This window comes from Ursus americanus, chromosome 2 (assembly GCF_024610735.1).
Source record: "Ursus americanus isolate L20-20 chromosome 2, mUrsAme1.1.p, whole genome shotgun sequence".
Taxonomy (NCBI): Eukaryota; Metazoa; Chordata; class Mammalia; order Carnivora; family Ursidae; genus Ursus; species Ursus americanus.
In genome coordinates, this window is record NC_142128.1 from 38,680,267 (window position 1) to 38,702,026 (window position 21,760).

At 57.4% G+C, this 21,760-nt stretch overlaps 2 protein-coding genes, 1 long non-coding RNA gene and 1 other non-coding gene across 11 annotated transcripts in view; 3 read left to right on the forward strand and 1 right to left on the reverse strand.

Annotated features, from left to right (window-relative positions):
* The first annotated feature begins 12 nt into the window (after positions 1-12).
* LOC123783799 (uncharacterized) lies at positions 13-17,551 on the forward strand. Of its 5 annotated transcripts, XR_015720895.1 has the most exons (8): positions 13-526; positions 754-815; positions 923-1,079; positions 3,658-3,728; positions 12,547-12,773; positions 14,463-14,601; positions 17,163-17,218; positions 17,430-17,551. It is a non-coding gene; the product is annotated as an uncharacterized LOC123783799 (long non-coding RNA). The 5 variants fall into 5 exon arrangements; XR_015720893.1 differs by having other exon boundaries at positions 14,463-17,218; XR_015720894.1 differs by having other exon boundaries at positions 17,163-17,551.
* On the forward strand, positions 567-649 carry LOC123783828 (small nucleolar RNA SNORD60). The gene has a single exon (XR_006777307.1). It is a non-coding gene; the product is annotated as a small nucleolar RNA SNORD60 (small nucleolar RNA).
* Positions 1,324-7,408, reverse strand: RAB26 (RAB26, member RAS oncogene family). 2 transcript variants are annotated; one of them, XM_045784776.2, is made up of 9 exons: positions 7,082-7,408; positions 5,917-6,027; positions 3,429-3,470; positions 3,285-3,351; positions 3,032-3,084; positions 2,635-2,700; positions 2,481-2,537; positions 2,304-2,380; positions 1,324-2,204 (listed from the first exon to the last, which is right to left on the reverse strand). In XM_045784776.2, the coding sequence occupies exons 1-9, from the start codon at positions 7,271-7,273 to the stop codon at positions 2,102-2,104; spliced, it is 768 nt and encodes a 255-aa protein (XP_045640732.1). In that variant the 5' UTR covers positions 7,274-7,408; the 3' UTR covers positions 1,324-2,101. The 2 variants fall into 2 exon arrangements, with proteins under 2 accessions (XP_045640732.1, XP_087709634.1); XM_087853508.1 differs by having other exon boundaries at positions 2,304-2,412; positions 2,471-2,537.
* Positions 17,552-20,311: 2,760 nt separating the features above from the next.
* Positions 20,312-21,760, forward strand: part of PKD1 (polycystin 1, transient receptor potential channel interacting) — a 43,036-nt gene continuing 41,587 nt past the window's right edge. For 2 of the 3 annotated variants that reach the window (XM_087853524.1, XM_045784022.2), the window contains exon 1: positions 20,315-20,776. In XM_087853524.1, the coding sequence (XP_087709650.1) occupies positions 20,553-20,776 (224 nt within the window). In that variant the 5' untranslated portion in view covers positions 20,315-20,552. Of the gene's footprint in view, positions 20,777-21,760 lie in introns of all 3 variants that reach the window. The other variant, XM_087853529.1, reaches the window with a different exon arrangement.

Here is a 21,760-nt window from a genome sequence, read left to right on the forward strand (position 1 = left end):
CGATGCCGGACTGGCTGCCTCACGCGCGGCTCCTCAGAAACTACAACTTCCGGCGGCTCTGACGTTGCAGGGCGGGATTGGCAGCTTTAGAATCACTCTATGTTGCAGGTCGGAGTCTGATTGGTTGATTCCGGCTGTCGCTCACGGTGATGTTGGATGGCCCGTTGCAAAAGGAAGCAGCTTCGCGTGTCGGGTCCGAGAGACCGGGAGCGTATCAGCGGTGAGGGAGGCGGGTACTTCCGCCAGGATGGCCCAATCGCAGTGGTGGGACAGTTTCTATAAAAGCTCGAGCCTCGGGCTTTCGCGTTCTTTCGGGATCGAGTGCGGGTATAGCTTGTTTTCTTTTTTTGCCGCCATGCTCCAAGGCCATGGGAGCCCTGGGCCCCGAGGGCGTTTGAGGGGGTCCCCCAAGCCTGCAGGCGGGCCTGGCCCACTTTCGCCTCGGTGTTGTTCACGTTTTTTGCTCCGCCCCCTTACCCCGTTCGGTCGGGGAATTCCGAAGCTCCAGGTCTACGTCTTCCTGCAGGTAAGGCTGGGCCGAGCCTGCCCTCCTCTGTGCGGCTTCGAGCCTGTGATGAATTGCTTTTATTTCTGACACCTCGTATGAAAACTGCACATGCAGTCTGATTATTTGGCAAGACTGAGGCTTCAGGGTGCGCCGCCGTGACGGGGCAGGGGCTGGGTGCGAAACTATCTTGCCCGAAACGGGGGGAGTGGGTTTCTGTCTACATTGCGGCACTGTCTGACTTCCAGGGCGGTGGGTGACCCGGCTGGAGACTGTGAACGTGAGTGGACGTCAGCCTGGAGGCCTGCTGGTAAGACGGGAGCCTGTGTCTGTATGGGAGGCGCTTAGCAATAAAGCAAAAGTGGTGAGTTGATTGGGGCGCAGGTGTCTTTCTTTTCACACGTGTCTGCCTCCCAGACGACCCTTTGGGAGCACTGGCTCATCCCCGTGCAGTCCTGGGACACGGCGGAGGAAGATGGATGTTGATGCAGTGACATCCCCACTGTTGGAACTGCCTTCTCCGTATTTCCTTTCAAGGCCAAAAATACCGGGGTTTTCTTGGCCTTTGCCTTGGGTAGGTCAGAAACTCTTTTAATTCTTCATGAACAGGCCACGTAGCACTGTTTGCCCTTGGGTCTTGTGGGGGGAGGTGGACACAAACCACCTAGGCTCCCCCGTGCTCCCTAGACACCATTGGGGTTCCACGTAACCTAGTTAAAGGCGGGGGGGGGGGGTGCTACCTTCTGAGCGTTAAAAGACGATCTGTATTTTGCCGAGGGGTCTAAAGGGGGATTTCTTTCAAAAGACGAGAGAGGCAGTCCAGAAAACACAACTTTATTCACTAGGAGTGAAAATGAAGGCTCTTAATCTAAAGACGAACTTCAAGATTTGAATATAACTTGGAGTGCACTACCAGCCCCCTGGCTTGACCTCACTAAGCACAGGCCTCCGTGGGACTGGCAGTTCTAGTTTCCCTGACATTTCTGTGATTTCCCATTTGCTGTTTGTCTATTACAAAGCCACAACCTTGGCATTCTCCAAGGGAGCATGAAAGGAAGACCCTGTTGATGGTGGAACCAGAGTCTCCTTGTGTGTGAGCAGGGAGTAGGTGGCTCTGTCCTTGGGGCACAAATGCATGGTATGGTTTGCGGTGAAGCGCTCGGTCCCAGGCACAGGCAGGAGTCCTTCCTTTCCCTGCCTGGGCAGCGTGTGCAGCTGAAGACATGGCTTTCTCTAAGGGATTAGGCACTGTACAGGTGCTGGCACCGTGGCCCGGCCTCGGAGCTGGGCATGTCCAGGAGGGGGCAGCAGAGCGCCATGGCAGCAGGAGCAGGCACCCTGCCCAGGCTGTACATGGTGACGTGCCCCCTCCCGTACCGAAGACCCTTGCTTTTCCGTCAGGGCCCTCAGGCAGCAGCAGGTGAAGGGGGGGGTGCAGTCCCACTGGCTCTTTGAAGCCTCTTGGGCCTGGGGCTCTGAGAAAGGCAAGGCTCCGTCTGGGAGTCTCAGGAGCAGACACTCTGGGATTGACTGCGGTGACTAAACCCAGGGGGACCCTTTAGAGCCTCTGTGCAGCCTTGCAGGGCCCTCCCAGGTTCAGGGTGTGCAGCAGGAGGCGCCTCGGCCCTCCCTCTTGACGTAGTCGTGCAGCCGGAAGCGGGGTTCACTGGGGGCCTTCATGGAGCGCTGCTTCAACTCCCTGTGGGGCAGGGGTGGCCAGGGAACAGAGTGGTTGCTCCCCAGCAAGGAGATTCACTCCAGGTCTGGGGGGCTCTTCCGGGTGACTGCCAGAACTTACTTTGCAATGGCTGTGAAGGCCAAGTCCACGTTGAGGCCCGTCTTGGCGCTGGTCTCCATGAAGGGCAGTCCATACTCCTGCAAACAGCTGCTGCCAGCCAGGTGGCAGCCTGGTGGGGACAGCCCAAGCCCAGCAGCCCTAGGGACACCCCTGGCCCCCCACCCTACCCTGGCTCACCTTGGCCAGCTTCTCCCCATCCTCCCTCTTCACCACACGCTCCTGGGCAGAGTCCACCTGGCACAGGGGTCTTGGTGAGAGCTGGCCCAGGGCTTACCCGCCCCCTCATCCCCCCTGTAGAGCCAGGGAGGAGAGGGGAGGTTGGGGTGCTCACCTTGTTCCCCAGCAGCATAAGCACCACATTGTGCTGGGCATACTCCTGGATCTCGGTCAGCCAGGCCTGTGGGGGAAAAGCTGAGACCAGTGTGGAGGCTGTCACTCCTGCACACCCCTTGCCCCTCCAGGCCACACTGCACGGAGGGCCTGTTGGGCTCTGGCTAACAGGAGGGGCCCAGAAATAGTGGTCCCTGTGCCAGACTGAGGCACCACTGACAAGTACCTTAGCCAAGGTGTTGGACTGATGGAGCTGGAAGGTCCCCAGACCCCCTTCAGCTCACAGGCAACCTGAGCCACCAGAAGGGGCCCACCTTGCCCTCCTCTGCCCTTGGCACCCTAATGCCACCACAGACTGTTCTACCACCACTACCACCACCAGGAAGGAAACCACTGACCTGGATACTGTCAAAGGAGGCCTTGTTGGTGACATCATAGAGCAGCAGCAGTGCTGGGGGCAGAGGGCCAGTGAGGATACCTCCAGGGCTCACAGCAGCTTCCTGTCACCCACACCCTCATGCATCACAGCCTCCACACCTCCTGCCATGTTCACTGCCAGGGCACCTTCCCCTGAGCAGAAGCCAGGGTAGCAGGGCACCCACAGCACAGCCTCCGATCCCCCGGGCTGGCATCCCATGCCCACAAGCTCACCGTGGGCATCGCGGTAGTAGGCGTGGGTGACACTGCGGAACCGCTCCTGGCCAGCTGTGTCCCAGATCTGCAGCGACAGGCACAGGATTCAGGGCTGCCAGTCCCTTCCCCTCACCTCCCCACCCCGCACCCCCCACCTCTCACCTGCAGCTTCACCTTCATGCCATCCACATCCAGAACTTTGTTCTGAAACACAGCCAGCCAGCTCCACTCAGCCCGGCAGCCAGCGCGGCTCCAGGCAGCAGCTGGGAACAGTGCTGCCCCCTGGCGGGGCGGCGGGGGGGGCTCCCGAGGGTGAAGCCAGGCCAGGACTGGGCCTGATAGTGCCCCTGGCATGCCCCCAAATTCACTCTTTATCCTGTCTGCCCCTCAGCTGGCTGGGTTCTGTCCTTGATGCCCACCTCCTGGTTCTCGTCTGACCACTTCGCCTCCCTGTACCCGCAGGTAACCTTTCACCTTGAACCCAAGTCCTGGGATCCACCCAACTCTCCCCACCCCTGTGCCTCTACCCTTCCCCCTGGTGAGCCCCTCCTGGTGACGCCTAGGCCCCTCTCGCACTCAGATGGCCATCCTCACGGACTTGCATGTTGCTGCCCAACAAGGCTGGCCATGTCCAGTTCTGGCCCTTGTGTGCTCATTCTCTGCCCACCTCAGAGGCCTGGCACACGGCCCCACCGGCTCCACTGCTCTCAAAGCCCCTTTGCCACCACTCAGCCCAGTCAGTCACCGAGTCCTGTTGCTCCAGCCTTCCCTCCTCCTCCCTGCCCTCCCCCAGCACCTCTCCAGCCCAGCCCTGCCACCCTGCCTCCCCCTGGCGCCTAGACCTCGTCAGCTTCCTGCACCTTCTTGCTAACTCTGGTTCACCACGCACATCTCCCTGGACCCTCGAAGACTGCAGACGCCTGCCTGCAGGCTCCAAGGCCCTGCCCCAGCCCCTCTGATGAGCCATCAGCTCCTCGCAGCTCTATACGTGCTGCTTCTTTTGCTCAGAGCCACCCGCACGACCTTTGTGAAGTTACCATGGTGTAACCCCAGGCCCATTACTAACATTCCGTCTCAGTTTCCCCATCCACAAATGGAGATAACCAAGGTGCCCATCACATGGCTGCTTCAACGGCTTTATGAGCTATGTGCAAAGTACTGAGAACTGTATCTGGTTCAGAGTGAGAGCTAATTGTTCTACTTTAAAAGCCTCTCTTCCTGCTGGGACAGCAGCTCTCTAAGGACAGGACCCAGTACAGTAACCATAGAGCCCGGAATTCGGCCTGGTATACAGTGGGTGCTCATTGAGTATTTGCCGGCTGGTAATGGTCCCCCAGCAGGCCCTCCCACCTCAGGACTAGTGGCAGGGAGTGGTGCAACCCGACGGTTCCCATCTGCTGGGGTGGGGGTGGGGGCCTGCTAACCCCCGGCTGAGGCCCCTGGTAGCCTCAGGCCCTGGCAGCTGGGACCACACCGCCTCCCTCCACCTCCCTCTTCCCCAAGCTCCTGCTGTCCGGGTGCTTCTGCCACTCCCAGGAACCAATGGCACAGCCATCTGCCAGGCCGAGAGGAGGCTGGGAAGGACACCCCGCCTTCTCTAGCACCCTTGAACAGGGGTGTGAACCTAGTGGCCTCACCTCCCTCACCACCTGCCCCAGAGCCAAGAGGGAGGTGAGAAGGGGGGAGGTGGGGCCAAAACAGGCCAAGGACCAGCTGTCCAGCGCTTAAACTGTCCCTTTCTGACACCTGAACCCTTACTTCATCTCAGAAGACTTGAGGGGACCTGGACCCCCAAGCAGGGTAAATAATGGCTTCCTAGACTGGAGAGAGCCCCCTTTCCCATTCCCAGAATGGGCCGCCCTCCCAGCCTCCTGCCAACTGGGTCTAATTAAAGGGTGAGAAAAATGCAAACTTGGGATTTGTCTAGAACACACCGGCACCTTGGCAAGTCACTCAGGATTTAGACTGGTGGGTAGAGCTGGGGGCTCGGCTGCTGTGGCCCTCATTCCCTGCTGACCCCACAGGCTGGTGGGGTGCCAGGGGGGTGTGGGGAGCCCTGAAATCCAGGGGCACTCCCCCCACCCCAAAACCCCAGGGACACAGCTCTCCTGTTGGCAATGTGGGAGGGACTCTGGCAGGGGGAATAGACAGGTGGGAGCATTTCCTGTGAGCCTCCTCACCCAAGGGCAGAGGTCCTCCCCCCCCCCCCCAGCTCCCAGACAGGGTGTGTGCCCCACAGCCACTTCTCTCTTAGGTCCTTAGCAGGCTGCCTGGCACCTGTGTTCGGTGGGGCAATGATGTTAAGCCTCCCAAGGGAACGTAGGCCTTAAGTTCCCTCTGACGGCCACCCCCTGGGGCACAGGATACAGCCCCAGACAGAGGGGTGCTACCCCTGCTTCAGTCAGATGTAGCCATCACCCGTCTCTAGGATCCTTAGGGTGTCAGGAGTTGGGCATTTTGGTGGTTAAGGCATCGCACCTCAGCCACCCTGACCGTGAGTGCCAGGTGGTCCAGACAGGAGGTGTCCCAGGGCTAATGGAGAACCCGCTGCCCAGGGGTGTTGTGAGAACTCAGTGAGCTGGTGTGGGGGTGGGGGCTCAGGGCATGGCTGGGTCAGCTCAGTGCTGAGGACATCAGCCTCCACTCTCACCCGGAAGTCGATGCCCACAGTGGAGATGAAGGTCCCTGCCAAGAATGCCCCATCCTTGAAGCGCACGAGCAGGCAAGTCTTCCCCACGCCCGAGTCCCCCACCAGCATGACCTGGGGTGAACAGGAGGGTCAGAGGTGTTAGGGACAGAGGGGACCAAGGTGCTGGCCCACCCAAAGGGGTGCCTGGTATTCCCTGAGCTGGCCTGGTCAGGAGTGGAGGAACTGTCCCAGGCCTGCGGGTTCAGCAGGACGTGGGGGAGACAGGGCAACTACAGTCCCTGCCGGCCTGGACCTCCAGCTTCCACCTCCAGAAGGTTCTGTCCCCTTTCTCTTGAACAGTGGCCCCTCTCAGTTAGTGGGGAGTGGGGGCAGCTGCCTCCATCCAGAGCCTACCTAACCCCACCCCAGACCCTGGACACCATGCTTGATCTGGAATGGTAGCATTTGGGGCTTGGTGGGGAGTGGAGTCTGGAGGTTGGTGGCTGGAGACCTGAGAGGCCTGTGGGGGGTCTCTGTGCCAGGGGGCTTCTTCTAATCCCCGTAAGATTCTGGAGGAATTTGCCACATGAGGTCAAATATTGGCTGAGAAGATCCAGGTCGTGTCTGGGGACCGAGAGGGGGCAATCAGGCCTCCCTCTCATCCACCTCTCCCCCAGCCTTCTGTCAAAGGCTCCAAAACCCAAAGACAGTCGGACAACCCCTCCACAATCCACAGGCTTCTGCCTAGGCCTGAAGGAGGCCCCAGTGTTCCCCACCCAACTGGCAAACCTCTTCTTAGTCTTCCTCCTTCCCCCAAAAAAGAGACCCACAGACCGTGGGGTTGAGGGAAGGAAGCATATGGGAAATGGTGAGACTGGGGCCCGGGTGGGTGCGGGGCCATTAGGGAGCGCGGAGGGAGCACCTGCCAGGTTCAGGACCCCTTGTCCGGCCCTGCCAGCTGGGGCGTGAGGGGGCAGGCCTTGCCAGCTGTTGAGTATCTGAAATCCGGGTCTGACAGCTGTGTGTGTGTGCGATGCGCGTTGTCAGCCGTGCCAGCTGCAGGGTGCCGCTTCGGCGGGCTGCCCGCCCCGGGTCCGCGGGGCCCTCCCTCCCCTTCCCGACCCTCCCTGCTCGGCTCAGGCCGAGCGCCACCTGCTGCGCTCGCATGGGGTGGGGGCCGGCTCACCTTGAAGGCGACGTCGTAGAAGTCGCCGCCGCCAAGCGAGGGCCGGTCAGGCTGCGGGGGCCCGTTGGGCCGCGCCTGGGGGCCAGGGCGCCCAGTCCCAGGGCGCGCCGGCCGGGACCCGTTGGCTGCGGGCAATGCGGAGGCAGCGGGCGCGCTGGCCCCCTTGCTCTTGGGGGTCTTTTTCCTGGACATGGCGGGCGGACGCTCAGGGAGCTCCCTCTGCAGCCGCCGCGCCCCGGGCCGCCTTGCTCCCCGCTCTCGCGGAGCGCGACGCGGACCTGAACCCGTCCCGCGGCGGCGGCGGTGGCGGCATCCCGGGCGCCCGGCTCCCCGCCGCCCCGCCCCCGCATCCCACAGCCCGCAGCCACTCAGGCCCGGCCTCCCGCCGCCGCCGCCAATGGCCGCGCTGGGGCGGGGGCATGCAAATGAGACGGCCGCCCGGGGGCGGGGTCACGAGGCCCTGGCACTGACCTAGGTGGCGACCGGGTGGGCGCGCCTCTGCCGGGGGCGGGAGGCTCCTGCCCCGCCCCAGGCCCTGCGACCCCGCTCCGGGGCCACCTCCGTGGGGCGGTGGGCCTGTCGCTTCCCCGCGCGCTATACACCATCCCTCCCTGCACTGCCCCTTGCCCAGTGTCCCTCATGAGATGGCCTCTGGGTCTGGGACCGGGTCGGGGGATGGGGGTGGAGGGGAGAGTGCTCTGAGAAGGGGGCGCCGAGGCAGTGGGACTGCATGGGGTGGACACCTGGGTTTCTGTCCCTTCTCTGCTAGAGATGCCACCTGGCCTGCTGTGCACCCACCCCTCCCCTTAGGGCAGGCAAACAAACCCGGGCGCTGGGAGCACTCAGCGCCCAGCTGACAGCTGGTTATCAGCTGTGAGGCGCCCTCCCTCGCAGCTTCTGCCCGCTGGGCTGAAGCCTCAGGATCCTCAGGGAAAGGGAAATCCGAGTTACAGCAGCAGGAAGCCCCTGAGTGGCCCTTGCCCTGGGGCTCTGCCCTCAGGGGTCTGGGAGGAGAAGGAGGTGGGAGGCCCCTCCCCCAGGAGGTGGCTAGCCCCTTGGCCTTCTGGTGCCAGGTTCTTGCCCCAAGGTAGCCAAATGCTGACTGTCCCAACCCCATGCTGGTCCCTGGCAGACCAGTGTCCAGAGCCTGACACTTCCCCCTGGACTGTCTCCACCCAGGAGTCTCTGGGTTTTGAGCATAAGGCTGAGATGATCATGGGATCCCGGGAGTGGTGAGCCAAGATGCCCCCCAGCCGGGGCTTGGGGGCAGCGAGTGTAGGCAGAAAGGCAGTGCTGCTGGGATCAGCCACTGGCAGCTGGTGGCATGGCCTGGCTGTCCCCCAAGATGGAACAGCTATCACATGGACCCTAGCCCCTTCAGAGGCCTGAGCGCTCTCCGCTGGCAGTGCCCAGAGCCCAAATACTGATAATGGACAGGAGCTGCCTCTAGGCCAGAGGTCTGGGAAGACCCAGCAGAGGGATTCCCCAAGAGGGTCTGGCAGAGCCCCGCATGAGAGAGGCTGTGGGAAGCTAGCTGCCTTTAATCGAGAGTCACTGTGTGTCAGGCACAAGTCACCGTCAGAACTACTCTGTGAGGTGGGTGGTGCTAGGATCCCCAGTGATCAGGTGGGAAAACTGAGGCCCAGAGAGGGGAAGAGAGCTGTCCAAGGTCACCAGGCTAGAAAGTGACAGAACCAGGATTTGTACTTGGGAACTCTGGCTCCAGAGAACACAACCTGTCCCGTGGCAGCATTGGCCCAGGAGTCCTCGGGAGACCCATCCCTCCAGGCCCTACCCGAGCTGGGGGACAAACCGAAGGAAGCCCTCTGAGGGCCCCCGGCCTCCTTTCTTGTCTCGCTCCTCGGGACCCCCACTTCTTCCAGGCCAGTGCCCGGATGTGTGGATCAAGGAGCTTGGGGTGGGGGTGTTGAGCTCCCACTGCTGTGGCCCTGGGGACTCCAGGTGTCCTACGTTCCTTGAGGCCAATTTCAGGGTGGCTGGCCCGGGCTCTCAGCCCATGCCCACTGACCCCAGGGTCCCAGGCAAGGGGCTCCCTATTTCCTCCTGTCAGCCGTTGCCCAAGGGAAATCAGAAAGGAGTTTGGGTGCTCTAGATAAGGCAACTGAGTCGAGGGTGGGGGCTAGTGCTAATGGGGTAACCAGGAAGGTTGAGTGGGGAGCCAGGAGGGGAGGAAAGCTGAAAGCAGCAGAGGAGAAATACTTGACCTTGAAATCTTTAAAATTAGGAGAATATATGTAAAAACCCAAGTCTCTGATTTCTTTTGAAAAGGGAGAGTTCTAGGTCCCTGCATCACGGCATTCTTCTTGCCTCTCTTTCCTTCCAGCCATCCTCCTAATCTTTGATCATTATGTCCCTTGGTACCTCCGTTTGCCATCTGTCTCACTCTCTGGAATGTAAATTGTCTGGGTACAGGAAGCAGCTTGTCTTGGTCACTGCCATATCCCTGGCAGCTGGCTCCAGGCCTCAATAAACTTACGAAACTGGTGAAAGAAACATGAGTTAGAAATGGGCCCCACTTCAGGACATGTCATTGCTAACAAGGATAAGGCAGACAGTGTCGCAGTGTGCGGTGACCAGGGCTTTGTCGGGGAGGGGCCTTTGCTCTGGGCTCTGACGGTTGAACAGGAGTCCAACAGGAGACAGAGAAGCTTGCTAGGTAGGGGGAATGAATACGTGCAAGCTCAGAGTGCCAGGGGGTGGGCATTCTGAGCAGAAGAGGCCAAAGTGTGGTCCAGCTGCTTGGAGGAAATCCAGGTGGTAACACAGGAGGGGGCTAGATTCTCTTTTGTTTTAATATATATATATTTAAGATTTTATTTATTTATTTGACAGAGTGAGAGTGCACAAGCAGGGGAGGGGGAGAAGCAGGCTCCCCGCCGAGCAGGGAGCCTGATGCGGGGCTCAATCCCAGGACCCTGGGATCATGACCTGAGCCGAAGGCAGACGCTCAACCATCTGAGCCACCCAGGTGCCCCAGAGGGCTAGATTCTAAAGTGAATTTGAATGTTTAGCGCAGGAGCTTGGATACTGTTCAGCGAGAAATAGGGAGCCACACATGGTTCCTGAGCAAAGCGGCAGAGGACGCTGCTACAGGAACAGGGGGGAGGGGGAGCATGGTGCAGCCTGTAGACAGGGAGGTGACTTGGAGGGGGTGGCAGTAACCAGAGGGGAGGGAATAGGGACAGAGGAGACCTCCCAGAAATACAGGATCTGTGGGCCTGCGGGTGAGGCAAGACGGGAGCCCATGGGCCAGAGACAGTGGAGGGCTGACGTGCGGACGGCGAGTTCTTTGCTGCCCCTCCCAATCAGGCAGGAAGGCCTCTGTCCCCTACCTGTGGCTCTGTCATTGCTCTGACCGATACGTATGGCAGAAGTGACCCTGTGTCCAGTTCTGGACCCAGACCCTATAGACGGGCAACTCCTACTTCCTGTCTCCTGGAATACTCGTTCTTGGAACCCGGCTGCCATACTGTGAGAAAGCCCAGGCAGCCTTGTGAAGAATCCCAGGTGCAGGGAACCCACTTGCCACCTAGGAAGTCATCCTGGCGAGGGGCGCTGTGGTCCTGGTGGATTCCATGTGGAGCAGAAATAGCCGCCCCACGGAGCCCTGCCCCAACTGCAGATTCATGAGCATTTGGAGGGTTTCTTGTTTACACAGCAATAGATAACTAGACCAGGCTGCCAGCAAGGGGGAGGAAAAGGGACGGTTTGGTGGGAAAGATCGGGAGGGTGGCCTTGGCTGGACTTGGGATTCCCAGATTGTTGGGCCGAGCTTGAGTGCAGTGTGGGGGAGGGGTGCCTGCGGCCCTCAGCCCTGCTGGCATGGGGCTGGCTCCACTGGACAGACAGGTCTACACGTACCCTGCACCAGGCACAGAGCTGGTGCAGCCCCACATCTGTTCCTGCCTCACTCTGGATCCTCACCCCCAGTCCCTCTGGTGGCCCCCGTGCCAGGTGCCTTCACAGGCCTGAGGCCCCCAGCTCCTGCACGCTGCCCTCTGACTTTCCCTTCTGGGGGTCTGGCCCCTTGCTCCTGGAGTGACGTGTGCCGCGAGTGCCCAGACACAACAACCCTCTGGGATCTATGGCCTGACGCAGTCTCTCTCTGGAGCCCCATTTTCCAAGCAGGACAGCTTCACCCCCAGGTTCCACTCACCCACGGGGCCATGGTCAGGCTCAGACAAGTATGAGGGTCAAGGATGAGCCTTGACCTTCCGGGCTCTGCTTGGAGCCCCCTCCCCCAGGTAAGTAGCCTTCCCCAGCCTCTCCCACCCCCACTTCTTCCTGCACTCATGTGGACACTGACGTTTGCTCTCCAGTGGACACGCCGGTGGCTGCCTGGCCTCAGCCCTGGCCTCCGGGCTTCCTGCGGACAGCACCCAGCCTGCCTGCTCCTGCCTCCCCGAAGCACTGAATGGAGAGTCTGTGACTGAGCAGGACAGGCCTAGGCTCGACTTCAGGGGTCTGTTAGGGGAGGAGCGGCAAAGGTCCCAAGTCTTCTGACCCCTGAGCACCTCACATAAGTCAGTCCTAGGGAATTCAGCTGTCTGCGATCTCGGGGGAAGGACCCTGGCCGGGAAGGTGCCAGCAGGCAGAGGCCCCGGCTCGATCCCTGGCTCGATCCCTGGCATGCTGTGGGACCCGCTCCCCTCTCCCTGAAATGAGGGGGCGGGAGGAGCTGATCTCTGAGGTCCCTTCCAGCTCCAACACCTTCTGTTCTATGAAATCCACGTGAACGTTGCTATAGAGACTGCAGAGAGGAACTGCATCAGCTCAGAATTGGACCTCCACCCAGAGGAGAGGAAAGAGTCACCCCAGGAAACAGCTGATGTCAGAGGCGTGCTCGCCCCCTCCCCCCACGTCCAGGGACACAGGGGCCACGCAGAGTGTCCTGCTCCTTCGAGGACACACCCCACCTGCCGCACACTCACCTTTGCAGCACCGAGGCCCTCCCGGGCAGGTGGTAAGGGGCGGACCTCCGCCCCTGCCTGTGCTGCAAAGGGACTGTTGTGTGAGGGCTGGCGCAGTGGGTTGTTTCCTTGCAGGCCTGCCCGCAAGATCTGCCCTCGGGCTTTCCTTCTCACCGCAGCTCCGGTACTCGCACCTGAGTACTCCTGGTGGTTTCAGGATGCAAAATGTGCCTGCTGTACAGCCCGGCGCGGGTGTGGGGGGTGTGGAGCTGCTCCCATCCAGGCTCTGCAGTGAGGCCCCAGGTGGGCGAGACCCCTGCCGGGAGGAGCACCAGGCTCTCCAGGCATCTTTGCAGCGGAAGCACAGGTGTAAAGGAAGAAATCGGACGCCCGGGCTGCCATGATGACCGCTGAAGTCCCAGCCCAGGCTGCTCCTGCCTCGGGCCAAGTGCACGGCTTGCATCCTCTCTCCTTTTTTTCTTTCTTTCTTTCTTTCTTTTTTTTTTTTAAAGATTTTATTTATTTATTTGACAGAGAGAGAGAGACAGCCAGCGAGAGAGGGAACACAAGCAGGGGGAGTGGGAGAGGAAGAAGCAGGCTCCCAGCGGAGGAGCCTGATGTGGGGCTCGATCCCATAACGCCGGGATCAAGCCCTGAGCCGAAGGCAGACGCTTAACGACTGAGCCACCCAGGCGCCCCTCCTTTTTTTCTTGATTTTGAAAATGATGGATGATTTTGGAGGCATGTCAACAACACAAGAGGTAAGAGCAAGAAGAAAAGTTCTTGTTCTGCCCAGACCCTGTCCCTCGAGGGCTGTAACAAATACCGACAACAAACACGGTGCGGCCACAGAACAGCCCGAATGTATCATCCTACACTCCGGAGGCCACGGGGCGGAATGAGGCTTACGGGGCACCCACGAGTCTCGTTCCTTCTGGGCAGAAACCTTGCCTCTTCGGCTCCCGCCGGCTTCCAGCTTTCCTTGACTCGTGGCCACCTCCTTCCAACTTCCCTTTCCCAGGTCCCCTGGCCTTCGTGTCTGCCGCTCAGATCTCCCTTACAGGGACACTCCTGAGTGCATTTAGGGCCCCCTGGGTCATCCAGGGTAACCCCACATCTCAAGACTTAATGGAATCATCACTGCAAGATGTCTTGCGGGGCAGGGTCACGGCCACAGACTCTGGGGACGAGGAGCTGGGTCTGTCTGGGAGCCGCTGTTCAGCTTCCTCAGCACGGTTCCAGTTGTGTATTTTAGGATTTTGTCTGAAACAGAGGTTCTTGGCTGAGACAGACCTTAAAAATCCCTGGACGATGGATTCCTTTCTCTGTGCTATCTTTATCCAGTTTGTTTAGACGTGCAAATTATGCTCAATACATGGCTTTATGCGTAAATATGCATTAAATATATTGAGATGTGGCCATGCCCTCTAAGAATACATACAAAAATCACAATCTTTGCACATTTGGTAAGATTTTTCCATAAACAGATCTGGATAAAGTATCTTTTCCTGGCGTGGCTCCAAAAAGTTTCCGATTTCTTCCTTTATGTCTGGTCTATTTGGGCTTTTTATTTCCCCTTGAGTTAGTTTTAATAGTGTGTCTTGTTCTAACACATAATGATCCTATCTAGGTATCAAAAGTTTACAAACAACTGCATGTAATTTTCTTTTGTGACTTTTAACTCTATTTCTGTGAATAAACCTGTTCTTAATCATTAACGGTCTGTATTTTGTTTTTATCTCTCAGTGACACTTGCCAGCAGGCTCTTTTTAAAAATCTTTTGGGTGTTTTGTTGTTGTTTGTTTTTTCAACATGGGGCTTGAACTCACGACCCTGAGATTGAGACCTGAGCTAAGAGTCAGACGATTAATGGACTGGGCCACTCAGTCACCCCATAATCTTAATTGCCTTAAATATTAAAAATAGCTCTTGATTTTATTAATTCATTCTACTCTTTCTTTTAAAATAACTGATTTATGCTCTTGGGGCCCCAGCTGGCTCAGTCGTTGGAGCACAGGACTCTTGATCTTAAGGTCGTGAGTTTAAGCCCCACCAAGTTAGGTGTAGAGATTACTGGAAAAAAAAAAAAAACTTAAAAGAAATAAAATGTGTAGTTTGGTAAGTTTTTACATATGTTTTTACATGAAATAACTAATAGATGCTCTTAGGTTTCTCATTTCCTTCTTTCTGCTTTGTTTTGGTTTATTTTATAGTTGTTTTTCTAGAATGTTGACATGAATGCTTAGTTTAAAACTAGCTTAATTTTTCATGCATAATAATAGAAAAAGTGATGTTATCAGTTTCTCTCCATGTATAACTTTGCACCCCACAGGTTTGGTAAGATGTATGCTCATTACTATTCATTTCTATACAATTGATTTTAATTTTGATTTTTTTTGCTCAAGCATTATTTATTTACTTAAAGATTTTATTTTTTTTTTTTATTTGAGAGAGAGCAAAAGAGATCACAGAGGCAGAGGGAGAAGCAGACTCGCTGCTGAGCGGAGAGCCTGATGTGGGGCTCAATCCCTGGACACGGGGACCATGACCTGAGCCGAACGCGGGCACTTCACCAACTGAGCTACCCAGGTGCCCTTATTTATTTATTTTTATTTATTCATTTAAGAGAGACAGAGAGGGCAAGCTAGAGCACAGCAGGGGTGAGGGACAGAGGGAGAAGCAGACTCCCCGCTGAGCCGGGGAGCCCAATGTGTCCCGCATTGGGGTGCATCCCAGGACCCTGAGATCATGACCTGAGCCAAAGTTCACTAATTTTAACTATACAGTTTGTTGAGTTTAGACAGAGAATCATTTGACCACCACCATACTAGTGATATAAAATATTTTCAAAAAAGATTTTATTTATTTGAGAGAGAGAAAGAGTGCTGCGTGAGCGGGGGGGGAGGGGCAGAGGGACAAGCAGACTCCCTGCTGAGCAGGGAGCCCCATGCAGGACTCGATCCCAGGACCCTGGGATCATGACCTGAGCCGAAGGCAGACCCTTAACCCACTGAGCCCCCCGGGCGCGCCGTAGATATTTAAGGAACAACTTCATCGAGATCTAATTGACGTCCGGTAACTGCACATATTTAAAGTGTACGATTTGGGGCGCCTGGCTGGCTCTGTTGGAAGAGCACATGACTCTTGATCTCAGGGTCATGGTGTAGAAGTTACTTAAATAAATAAAACTTAAAAAAAATGAAGTGTACAATTTGGTAAGTTTTTAACATATGTATACACCCATGAAACCACCACTGCAATTAAGATAATGAAGGACTCCGCTGCTTCTACATTTACCCTTCATTTACCTGGGTTGTCAGGGTGTCCCGCCTCAGCCCAGGATCCTTGGCAGACAGCTCTTCAGGCCTCTCCTCGGTGGGGCATCCCTGCGTTAGGGTGGGCTTGGGGGAGCCTCCCCTGGACCCAAGATGTGGTGGGGTGAGCAGGCGAAAGGACCCGGAGCACCTCTAGAGAACAGTGTGCCAAAGGCCACTTGCTTGCCTAATCATTTCCTCTGATCTTGCCGAAATATTGTCACGAAACATAGAAGGTATTAACTGGGCTGTTCAAATTCTCTTCACCTTGTCTGCTTGCTTTGTAAAGTTCAAAGGAAGGTGTAACAAAGTCTCCCACAATAGTTTTGTGTATTTCTTTCTTTTTTTTTTTTAAGATTTTATTTATGTATTCTAGAGTGAGCGAGAGAGAGAGCGAGCACAAAGCAGGGGGAGCAGCAGAGGGAGAATGAGAAGCCGGCTCCCTGCTGAGCAGGGCGACCAATGCGGGGCTCCATCCCAGGACTCTGGGATCATGACCTGAGCTGAAGGCAGATGCTTAACCAACTGAGCCCCCCAGGCGCCCCAGTTTTGTGTATTGCTAACGGTTTAGCTGTGTGTGCTAATGTTCTATTTTTGAGAACGCAAGGGGTCATTACACATTCTACACAAACTGTACCTCTAATTAGTGTAAAAATAAAGGACTTCCCCCCACCCCGCGCCTTTTTAAAAAATCTTTTGCTTTAGTTCTGTTTTCCTGGTATTAAACTACCAACCTGGGGCGCCTGGGTGGATTACAAAAGAAAAGGATTACAAAAAAAAAAAAAAGAATAGGAAAATGAAGACATACAGAAGGTAGGTTGGCAGTTTATTTTTTTTTTAAAGATTTTATTTATTTATTCGACAGAGATACAGACAGCCAGTGAGAGAGGGAACACAAGCAGGGGGAGTGGGAGAGGAAGAAGCAGGCTCACAGCGGAGGAGCCTGATGTGGGGCTCGATCCCATAACGCCGGGATCACGCCCTGAGCCGAAGGCAGACGCTCAACCGCTGTGCCACCCAGGCGCCCCATTTTCCTATTCTTTATTTGTTATTTGTCTTGGTTTTGTCCCTGAAAACAGCATTTACCTGGATTTAGTATGTCTTCCCATTATGAAAATCCTTGTTCGTTAGTAGGGGAATTTAACTAATTTACATTTATGACAATGACCCGTGTGCTTGGTCTTGTTTTGCCTATTCTGATTAATACATTGATCCACCGTTTTCTTTTGTAATCCTTTCCAGGGCCGATCAGGTTTTCATGTGTCCTGCCCTCCAAGTTTTCCCTTTTATGCTGTTATCATTAACTGGGTTTTTTTGTTTGTTTGCTTGTTTGTTTTTTCCTAGAAGGAGAGAGGGAGAGTGGAGGGAGGGGCAGAGAGAGAGAGGGAGAGAGAGAATGTTAAGCAGGTTCCATGCCCAGCACAGAGCCTGATGCGGGACTCCATCTCACAACACTGAGGTCATGACCTGAGCCGAAATCTAGAGCCAGACTCTTAACCGACTGAGCAACTCGGGCACCCCTCATTAACTGTTAATTAAAAACCTTAAGGGGTGCCTGGCTGGCTCAGTTGGAAGAGCAAGCAGCTCTTGATCTTGGGGTTGTGAGTTCAAGCCCCACATTGGGTGCAGGCATTACTTAAAGAATTAAAAAAAAAAAAACCTTTAAAAGTCCCACCTTATGATCTCTTTTATCAATAATTAAGGAATTTTCCAATGTCCTCTTCCTTGAATCAAACAAGATCTCCGGCACCTTTTATTTTCTCTGTTTGTTGAAATAATATTCTAGAATTTCATTTCCAGATAATTTCTTGCTTAAACATGCCCTTTCTATTTCAGAAATCCTTTAGAAACACTTGCACGGACTCCACAGCCAGCTTCAAACCGTCATTTAGGTTTGATTAATCTGTTTTTTTCTCATTTCGCACCCGTTTCTTATGGGTCTATCCTCCCTTATCTTGAGTCTGTCACTTGACTGGAATTAAAAGCTTGGGCTTGAAATAGAATCCCAGAAATACCACTTACTCTCTGTGTGACCTGGAAAATTTTTTAACCTCTCTGTGGCTTAGTAACCTTATTTCTTTTTTTCTTTTTCTTTTATGTCAGCTCTACACCCAACGTGGGGCTTGAAGTCATGACCCTGAGATCAAGAGTCCCACGTTCCACCCACTGAGCCAGCCAGACACCCTGGTTACCTCGTTCAATAAAAGCAATAGGTCTAGTAGCCAGCTCCTAGAGTTGTGAAGACTCATTGGAATGACAGTGAATGAATGATGGAGAAGTGAAGGATGTGAGTTGACTCCTCTCATCTCTCAAGAAGCTCTCACCACTGACACACTCTCTGCGCTCTCTCCCTGTCTCATCCACTTCTCCCTCTCCCTCATGGCTGGCACTCTTCCCTCAGCCTGGAAACCCAGTCAAGTCTGTACCCTGTTAGGAAAAAAACGTTGCCACAGCTCTTTCCTCTCACATCTAAGCTTCTAGAAACAATGGGCCACATGGCACGTCTACACCCTCTCACTTGCCACCAACCTGCTGGCATCTGGCTTCCTATCTAAACCCTCCACTCAAGGTGCCCTCCGTAAAGGTCATGGGTGAATACCATGCCTTCAGCTTTGTGCAGGTGACATGGCAGGATCGAGGGACAGGATGACTTAAGTAGTGAGGGCACTGACATACCTGGGGACCAGTGTTCTGCCTGCAGTAGATAGCTCATAAATATATGTCCCCTGAATGTGTGACGCAAATCAGCACATGGAATAGGGGCTGGGGAAGCTTCCCGGAGGAGGAGGGCCCTCAGTTGAGTCTGCAAGCATGAGTAATCATGGAGGTGGGATGGAAAAGTGTTCCAAGCAAAGGGAACAACATGGGGAAAGGCTAGGAGGTGGGAGACTGTAGAGAGTTCTAGAAGCCCCCAGTGGGGATACATGTGGGCCTGTGCAGTGAGGGAGGACCAAGGGGGGATGTGCAGCTGCACTGTCCTCAGCCCCCACTCTGTTCCTGCAGCCCAAGCCCCTGCTGGCTTCTCCCCTGTAGCCTTTCCCTTGACTTCCACATGCTGTGCCTCTGTTTCCTCCTGCTTCTCTGGGCTGCTCTTACTCAGACTTCCTCCAGGCCCTCTTTCTTCTCTTCTAGGATGGGGTTCCCTGCCTCTGGAGTTTTTTGTCTGCCCCAGGCCTGCTTACCCCCTCCCAGCGTCACGCCCTGCCTCCAGCTGTACTCTGGGCACCTTCACAAGTGCTCTATGGCATCGCACGTCCAGGACCTCCTCCTCACCTTTCCCTCCATGTCCCTCCTCCCCGAGGGCATCTCTACCCAGCCAACAGCCTCTCCACCCATCCCAGCACCCAACTGCCAGGCGAGGCACCATCTGAGCCTCCCCTTCTCTTCCCAGTCCCAGGGCTCCTCCTTCCCCTGCCTCATCCCATCAACCCCACCTTGGCTTAGACCTCATACCAGTGTTTCCAAACTGGGCTCCCAAGTACTCCCACTGTGACTCTGCATAAACTTTCCTGAAGCCCAAGTGGCTCACAGGCTCTACAGTCCTGCCCTGTTCCCCCTCGTGTCTAACTTAAGTCCCTCTCCCTGCTCAGCAATGAATTGGTCCAAGAGGCTCAGAGTTGGAGACAGGGCCTTGTGGGAGTTGAGCCCTGAGAAAGGACCTCAGTTGCCACAGCTGGACTACCCTTCCTCCACCCCCAGGCCACCTGGAGATCCTCTGCTTGTCCCTGGGTCATTTGACTGCCAGGGCATGGTAGGGCAACCTAGTCCCTGTTTATCCCTGGCCTTTGCCTGTGCGGGAACCAACCTGTTCTTCCGTGGATCTTTCCTGAGAGCTGGCTCTGGGCTGGGTGTGATCCTCCCCCAGCCCTAAGACATTGGCTTGCTATTTCTATGACACGGATGAGGACAGTGAGGGATTTAGGTGCCACTTCATGCCCAGGTGAATAGCAGAGCTGCAGGGTGTCCCACAGTGATCCTGCTTGGGTTCTCCCAGTGAGAGGTAGCAGGACGTGGGCCCAGCACTTGTGGGTTTAGCTGAGGTTTACCAGCTAGTTTAAAGAGAGAGACAGAACCTGGATAGGAAGTCGGGAAGCCTTGGGATGCAGCCTGGCCCTGGGTCTCAGGACAGTGGGATGGGGGCCTCCCCCATGTGGGAGTCCGCGGACTTCTTCCTGTGACCCCTCGGCCAGCTTAGGTCAGGCATCCCCCCCCCCGCGGCCCCACGGTGGAGCAATTTTATCACTTTTTCATTAAAAGTTGAGATACAATTTACATAGCATAAAATCCACCCTTTTAAGAGCACAATTCAGTGATTTTTAGTATATTTACGAAGCTGTGCACCCACCGCCACTACCAATTTCAGGACGTCCTCACCATTCTGGAAGGAAACCGCATATCCACTAGCAGTTACTCCCCCTCCCCCGCCCCCCAGCCCCAAGAGCCACTGGAGTGCTTCGGTTTTAGATTTGGTGGGTCGCAGGTGCCCTCGGCCGGCGGGTGGGCGGCTGCGGGGATGCTGAGCTGGCCCCGCCCGGCTGAGGCCAGCCTCGGGCGTCGCCTCTGGGACAGCGGGCACTGGCCCGCACACCTCGCTGGCGCTCCGGAGGAACGCCAAGACAGGACGCCTACCACGTGCCAGGCGCTGGGAAAACGGCGGAGACGCCAGGGGACAGAATCGCTCCAAGATTGCCGGCACAGCCGTGACGCTCGCGAGTGCGGAGGGCTGAGGGGCGCGGACGCGGCGGGGACCTGAGGCCGCAGGGCGCGGGAGGGCAGCTGCGCAGAGAACCAGCCACCGCCGCCGCTCCCGAGGGAAGACAGCCGGGGACAGCCCGACGCCCCTCCAGTCCCGTGAGATGAGGGGGCGGGGCCCGACGATGCCCCGCCCCGTACGCGGCCGCCCTGCAGAGCGAGGGGCGGGGCCTACGAACGCCCCACCCCGCCCGCCCCGCGCCGCACGGGGAGGAGGAGGAGCGGCGGCGGCGGGCCCGCACTGCAGCGGGAGCGCGCGACCGGCCGGCAGCGGACGCAGAGCGCGGTCGGGCCCGAGCGCCGAGCCGGCGTCGCGCAGGCAGACAGGCCGCGGTCGCCGCCGTATCCCGCCCCGCGCCCCGCCATGCCGTCCGCGGGCCCCGCCTGAGCCGCGGCCGCCGGCGCCGGGCGGGCTCGGGGGTTGGGGGTGGGGGCTCGGAGCCCGGCCGGGGCCATGCGCGCGCTGCCCTGACGATGCCGCCCGCCGCGCCCGCCGCGCCCGCCCGCCTGGCGCTCGCTCTGGGCCTGGGCCTGTGGCTCGGGGCGCTGGCGGGGGGCCCCGGGCGCGGCTGCGGGCCGTGCGCGCCCCCCTGCCTCTGCGGCCCGACGCACGGCTCCGCCTGCCGCGTCAACTGCTCCGGCCGCGGACTGCGGACGCTCGGACCCGCGCTGCGCATCCCCGCCGACGCCACCGCGCTGTGAGTACCCCGCCACTCTGCGCCGCGGGCCGGGCGGTTGCCATGGCGCCGGAAGGGCGCCGGGACTCGGGGGGCGCCCGGGGCGTGAGGCGGTCTCGGCGCGCCTGCACCCTCGGCTCCGGGGAGAGGCCCGGCCGGGCAGGCCGCCGGCCTGGCGGGCCTCGCAGGGCGTGGGCGCGTCCCCGGCCTCTGAAGGGGAAACGGAGTGCGGGCCAGGCCTCTCCCAGGGCAAGGCTCCAGCGCAGTGAGGTCGGCCCGACTAAATAAGGAAAACCGGGAGCGCGGGCGGCCCTCAGCCCCCCTGGCCTGGGCCAGGGCGAAGCAGAAGAATCCCGGTTTCTCTGGACACAGAAATGTCCCACCTGGTGGGGTTCCGAGTTGATGGGGGACCTGAGACAGCGCGCGGGGGCGGGGTGGAAGGGGTCTGGAGGGAACCGGTCAACACTTAGACGCTAATTAGGGACTAATAGAACGCAGACTGGCCTGGGGGATAAAATCCGCTCTGCACCTGGGAGCCCTGCAGCAGGAAGCCGCGAGGAGGAGGGCTTTGGGAAGGCGGGAAAGGCTTCCCGAAAGAGGTGTCTGGACAGGGATTTGAAGGATGTGTAACACTTGGCCTGATACTTAAGGAGGAGTGGGAAGGTGACCAGAGGACGGGAGGGGGGAACCGTGTGTGCAAGGCCCAGAGGCTGCATTTGGTCATGTGTGGGTGTAGGGTGCTCCCCACTGTGGCTACTGCAAGGGAGTCGTGCGGGAGTGGGGCAGGGTGGGAGGTATGGGGGGCTCATAAAGGGCTCTGATGTGGTCCTGGGGACAGTGGTCATGTGGGGTTGCCAGGAGTGGTTTAAAATGCTGAAGAGCTGTTGTCAGGTTTGGAAGTGATAGCGTAGCCTCTATGGAGAACTTGTCTTTTGTGAGCCCTGTGCCAGGCTCTGGCTGTGACGGACACACTTAAGCCTCCCCCTAACCCTCTGAGGCAGAGGT

Bases quoted from the DNA above. Each gene is read 5' to 3' on its own strand.
- RAB26 (XM_087853508.1), bottom strand. From the start codon at position 7,273: ATGTCCAGGAAAAAGACCCCCAAGAGCAAGGGGGCCAGCGCGCCCGCT. The intron at 6,028-7,081 runs GTGAGCCGGCCC...TGTTCACCCCAG, and splicing joins TCTACGACGTCGCCTTCAAG to GTCATGCTGGTGGGGGACTC. The intron at 3,352-3,428 runs GTGAGAGGTGGG...CTGTCGCTGCAG, and splicing joins GCATGAAGGTGAAGCTGCAG to ATCTGGGACACAGCTGGCCA.